This window comes from Macadamia integrifolia, chromosome 13 (genome assembly GCF_013358625.1).
Source record: "Macadamia integrifolia cultivar HAES 741 chromosome 13, SCU_Mint_v3, whole genome shotgun sequence".
Lineage (NCBI taxonomy): Eukaryota > Viridiplantae > Streptophyta > Magnoliopsida > Proteales > Proteaceae > Macadamia > Macadamia integrifolia.
In genome coordinates this window covers 26817429-26823213 of record NC_056569.1, presented here as the reverse complement: position 1 = coordinate 26823213, position 5785 = coordinate 26817429, and the positions used below count along the sequence as shown (strand labels likewise).

General features: G+C 37.3%; 1 protein-coding gene across 8 annotated transcripts in view; it reads right to left on the bottom strand.

Annotated features, from left to right (window-relative positions):
- LOC122058590 (DDT domain-containing protein DDB_G0282237-like) overlaps positions 1–5785 on the bottom strand; it is a 20578-nt gene that overhangs the window by 6589 nt on the left and 8204 nt on the right. For 6 of the 8 annotated variants that reach the window (XR_006133849.1, XM_042621224.1, XM_042621226.1 and 3 more), the window contains 7 exons: positions 3950–4368; positions 3767–3854; positions 3017–3363; positions 2423–2865; positions 2142–2313; positions 1895–2056; positions 1713–1801 (listed from right to left, as the gene is read on the bottom strand). Coding sequence is in view for 6 of the 8 variants with exons in the window: in XM_042621224.1 (XP_042477158.1) it covers positions 1713–1801; positions 1895–2056; positions 2142–2313; positions 2423–2865; positions 3017–3363; positions 3767–3854; positions 3950–4368 (1720 nt within the window). In the remaining 2 variants the exon portion in view is untranslated. Of the gene's footprint in view, positions 1–1712; positions 1802–1894; positions 2057–2136; positions 2314–2422; positions 2866–3016; positions 3364–3766; positions 3855–3949; positions 4369–5785 lie in introns of those variants that run through there. The other 2 variants (XM_042621225.1, XR_006133850.1) reach the window with 2 other exon arrangements.

Here is a 5785-nt window from a genome sequence, read left to right as displayed (position 1 = left end):
AAAAAAAAAAAACACACACACACACACACTGAAGGAGCAGGTTAATATCCCATATGAAACAAAAGGGCAGTGAGGATTGTCTCATTCTGTACCTCTTCTTCCTCAACAGACAAGTATTAAAGAAAAAAATTTCTGGTGTGAAGGGAGCATTCAACTAGTGATGATATTTGAACAGGTATTCAAGTTACCAAACTTAATATGATCTATGTAAGAAACTTCATTTCCAAATTGAAGTCCTGCTGGAAACCTACTATATATCTTGCTCACAGGAGGTTCTGCAACAGAAACCCTGTAGCCATGTCAGACACTAACATATTGTCCCGAATCCTTCCTACATGCCCTTTATTACTGACAAGTGGCAACTAGGTTAATTGCCAAATTCAATGGACATGTCCACATTATCACATGGTCATGTTAAATTCCAGAGCAATCTAATTTTTCAATGTGAGGTATAATGCTCTGAGAATTGTCTGAAAAAGTGAGACTGTTGAAAGAAAAAGTGAAACACCACATACATGGTGCGAAAAATGGCCATAAAAGAGGGGGAGGGCTGCAGCTTAAAAGTAACAACATCCCTGAATGCTGCCAGGATAAATATCACCCTCTCAAAGATGATAAATGGGCCAACTGATGTTGAAAATTATTTCTGGTGTCTTTCACTCCCAAAAAAAGGGATATAAACATACAAAAAGGTGCAGTAGAATAACAGCCAGCACTTACCTAAGAATAAGAACTAGGATAAAACACCCATCCCAAAGAAGACAAACTATGCAATGGCCAGAATGAGGTTGAAGATTGGATGTTCCAATAAGAGGGCAATCATCTATTACAAGTAGTTAACACTTAACATGTAAATTTCAGTATCTCACAAACACAACGTGCATAGTAATCAAGGCATCCAGGTGCTTTTCAGGGTCCAAGGCAGACTGTCACCTTATTGGACGCAAGAGAGGCAACACCTTGGTCACTTGGGTGTCACCTGGGCAGACACATTATTGTATTTTTGTGTGTGTTTATATATATATATATATATATATAACCCTTTAATTGGTTTGTTTACAGGATTATGGAGCATTGAGATACATGAGAACATGCTTAATGCATACTATATAATTTTTTTTCTTAGTTATATGCTATTATACTCTTAGTTGAATTTTTATTTTTATTTTTTTATATTGATTATACTTATATCATATCCTATCCTTTGCTTATTAAATGTTAATTTTCTCATATTACGTCATTACCAACACAATTATATCATATTGCATTTTTATGGCTTCGATGTTGATTCTTGATGTAGAATATAAACATAATTATATCATTGCTGTATTACGTAAACATAATGCACACCTTGGGTCGCTTAGTCACCCTAATTTGATAACATGCATTACATTGATCTTCCATAAGAACTGTGAAATTTATTACGTAAATTGGGGGGGTGGGGTGTAGGAACACAGAAGGGTAATTTGGATCTATCCAATAGTTAGTTGATGTACAGAATGTAAAAGGACACTAATAAGCAGTTAAAAACAAGAGGCATTTTAGCCAGTGTCAAAAAGGAAGCTACTCCAGCAACTAATGCCTTCTACTTCCACCACCACTTTCAAATATACTGAAGCAAAGAAACATCTTTAAAGACAAGTATCAATGGAATCGTTCATCAATAGATACCAGAAATCTCTACCTTATTGATTCAAGAACAGTAAACTCACCATATGCTGTCATAATACTTTTCAAGCTGCTTTCTGAGAGCCCTCTCCCTCTCCCCTTTACAATTCAGTGAACCCATCAATGCATCAAGCTGCTTAATAAAGGCAGGTTGTAATCATTAAAATTTTGAAAAATATGCATACACTGGCTCGGTCCCATTTATGTATATCAATGATATGATTACCTCTTCCTTGACATTGTAATATCCCCACAGCTTGGAGTCAGAACTCTCAACAAAGACTCTCCCATCATGCCCGAAAAACCAATACCTGTTATAATTTCCATCTTTCCCTAAAGAGTTGGTGCGAACAAAACATTTCTCCATCTCTCGCTCAAGATGTTCCTTCTGTGGAATGAACAATGTCAAGCTATTTGTGTGATGATATGAGAGAGAGAGAGAGAGAGAGAGAGAACAAAAAGTTTCACCTCACCCTTTGCTCTCTACTTTTCTTCTCTTGAGCTTCCTTTTCTTTATCTTTCTTTCTTCGCAATCCTTTTCTGTGATCCTCCGTGCTAGATGACACTTGCATATCCTCTGGAGTGACCTTCAAATTCTTCTTTTGCTCGACTTTCCTTGATGCCATGTTTGCATGATGGCTTTCACTGCATAAAAGTCAAAGCCATGATCTTAAATGCAATATTTTATCTAGTAAATCAAATCATTTTTATCTCAAATCATCATAGTCCTAGCTAAAAATACAAGAACCTATACCTGTTTTCTGATGCATGGTTCCCCTCCTTCTGATCTTCTTTGTCTGTACTGTCTCCAATTGTCCCATTGCCATCACCATTCTCAGATCTGTTCAAGATGTGTCCTCCATTCTCCTGGGTATGACCCTGTAGTAGTCCTTTGGTGTCAGAGTCAGCTTTCAAAAGTTCCTTCTCCTCTCTCCGCTTTCTAGCTTCCTCCAATGCCTCCCCCCTCCTCGTGGCTGCAAGTTCCTGATGTTGTTGAATGTATTTATCCAACTGCTCCCTGATAGCATTGGTCGCAAGGGCCTGATCAACCAGGTCCCGCAAGATGCCCAATTTAGCTTGAGGATCTAGAAGGCCATAATGACCCCGTTTTATTGTTCCTATATGAGTAGATAATTCTCGTATATCTTCCATCTCTAAGAAGTCACACAAATAGTCTTTCCAATTCATTGGAGAAATCTGAAAGGGAAGGAACAAAAGACAATTGCAAAAATAATCAATATCAGGGAAGATGTAAAATGAATCAAATTTTACAGAACAAGGTTACACAGGAGTATTTAAATAACCATGTATTTTCAAAACTAACTCCATCACTAACTGGATTTTCTACCTTTGGCTTCCGCTTTTTTCCCTGTATAACCATGAAGTAGCCGCCTTTGTCTTTCATTAGCAAACGAAGAACTGCCGAATGTGATTCCACTACGAGAATAAGATTGCTATCCTTGTGGCAAATTGCATTTTCAAAATCTTCAAGGGAGAATGGCCACAAGTTCAACAACTCGGCGAATGAAGAGAAGAAGTCCCAAACCATTAGAAGATCCCCAACACAGTCCATTGGAATTCCAAAATCCCTTGATGGTGAAGGACGATCAGTGAAAACTGGATCATCAGCTCCAGGTTGAACCAAAGTATCATCGATTGGGTATCTGATTGGTTCCTCCTTCGGTTTTTCAGTTTCTGCATATTGAGATGTCAAAAGGAAGCAGCATAGTCAAATAAAGATTCGTTTAGACAAATTTTTAGTCAAGAACACTCCCAGACATTTTAAAATACAGAAGTAGCTTTGCGTCCAAACAAACGTGAGGTTCATTGGAAAGTATAAATGAAATACATCACTAATCTCAGGGTGGGAGGGGGGGGGGGAGAAAAAAAAAAAAAAAGAGAAGGCATGTCATCCATTAAGCATGAGGAATATCATCCATGTCTCCATGACATTTCTCCAACAGAAGTAAAAAATATCAAAACATTGTATGATCATTTCTGTCATGTAAGCTGGTATTTGTAGTGCAGCACAAGTATACCAAAAAATTTATACAAGATTAAAATCAAGTTCACAAGGACTATTTGACCATATAACTACCTTTCCTTGCCTTCTTTCTCATGGTCAAGCCTTCAGAGTTCTCAGTTTCTAGTATTTTCCGTTTGTCGGTCTCCTCATTATTAGTATACTGAGTAAGAGAATGTGAGAAATTTAGAGCAATCAAGAAATTATAATTTTCATTAAAACTATAGTACAAAGAAATAAGTCTGATTAGGAAATTACTGAGACAGTTTTGCTAGCTTCTATGCTTTTCCTTCTGCGTCTATAGAGTTTCTCTCGCAGCTCTTCTGGAGGTTCAGTGGAAATTCCATGTTTCTTTGCCAGTTTATCATGAACCACCCATGGAAAACTTCTTGAAGTGGATTCTCTAATAAATGACTTAAGTACATTTCTGGTGAAAGGCAGCTTCTTTGATATCAAATCATCCGCATTTACTATTGAACTACCAGTCACTTTCTTATCATTGTCAAGCCATCCTACTTCATACTGAACTTTTTCAACATCCTTCAGAACCCTAAGTAATTTGCACCGGTGAATACAATTATCTTTTCTTCCATATACCTCCAGCTCCAAGCCCTCTATAAAGCGTTCTTGCAACTTTGTGCAGATTGATTTTGTAAGATCCTTCAACTTGAGCATGCCTGCAAAAATTGTTTCAATTATATGAAGAAGACTGAAAGCATCTAAATACGTCTGTCTAGGTAAAATTTTGGAACAATAATTGATGTCTAAACATAACCAAACATAATCAAATGCTACACCTCAAGTCTATATAAACATCCTAGGATTACTAATTTGTAATCAAACTGACCCAGTTTCCAAAATTCAAATAGTAAAGTTTTAATTCTGACAACTACAAGCTCATAAATTTTAAGTATGACCAATACAGATCAGTCTGAGGACAATAGTCTTCAGATATGACAATGGTGTTGGTTATTAAATTCTTAAAAAAAAAAAAAAAAAAAGGAGCTACTTACAGACTTACTACACTCCCAAATGCAATTAAAGTATATAGGAAATCTGAATGCGAAAATAATCTGAAGCTCACATGTGCTCTGAACAATGTCCTGACTAGGAGATGACTTGGAAAATAATATTTTCCTTCAAAAAGATTTCCAACACAATAACACTTTAAAACTGCTAGACATTTGGCAAAAGAGAAATTTTGTAGGACTCCAGAATGGGTTCTGAATATTCAAGTGCATTTAGTGGAGATGATTTTCTCAATCCTCATGTATGACCAGGACAGTCAGCTACTTCTGCCAATTGGTCCATGGAGAAATGGAACATTTCCAGTTATGGGTTCCCAGTGAGGGGAAATTCAGCACCTGTTGGCCATGTCGTAGAAGAATCCTCCCCTTGAGTAGAGAATGGATATGGGTTGACATGACCTTTGGTGGTCCCACTATTTGTGATAATGTTGGAAAGCTTGCCTTTTGTGCTACTATCAACCATACATGGATGGAGCGCAATCTTCGTAAATGGACTTCCAATTCTCACTTTGTTGACACGATTTGGAAAGCCATATACTTTGATGTTAGCTCCAAACTTGGGTGCCTCCACCAACTGCATAGTCCATGACACCCCTAAGGAACAAGCTCATTGTTGTGTCTTGGGGTCTCCCTACCTCTGTTATCTTCTTCTTCTTCTTTTTTTACTTCTGTTATCTTCCCCCCGCTCTTTGATGTATCATTTTGCTGTTGATAGGCCTGTACCTTTCCCTTAGTTGTTTTCATGGTTTTAAGTATCTCCGATACCGATACGATACCCTCCGATACGTATCTTAAATTTAGTCGGTCGATACGATACACACCGATACGATACATTGAATATTTTAAATCATTTCGTATCGATATATATCCTACAATACATACCGATATGCATCAATACACCACTAATACACATCGATACGATACGACATGCCTCGATACGACTCTATGAAAAATATAAAATTGAGGTAAAATGTACGTTTCGGTATGTATTGGTACGTATCGGTGAGTATCGGTATGTATCGATCGGTACGTATCGGTATATATCAGCACGTATCGGTGAGTATCG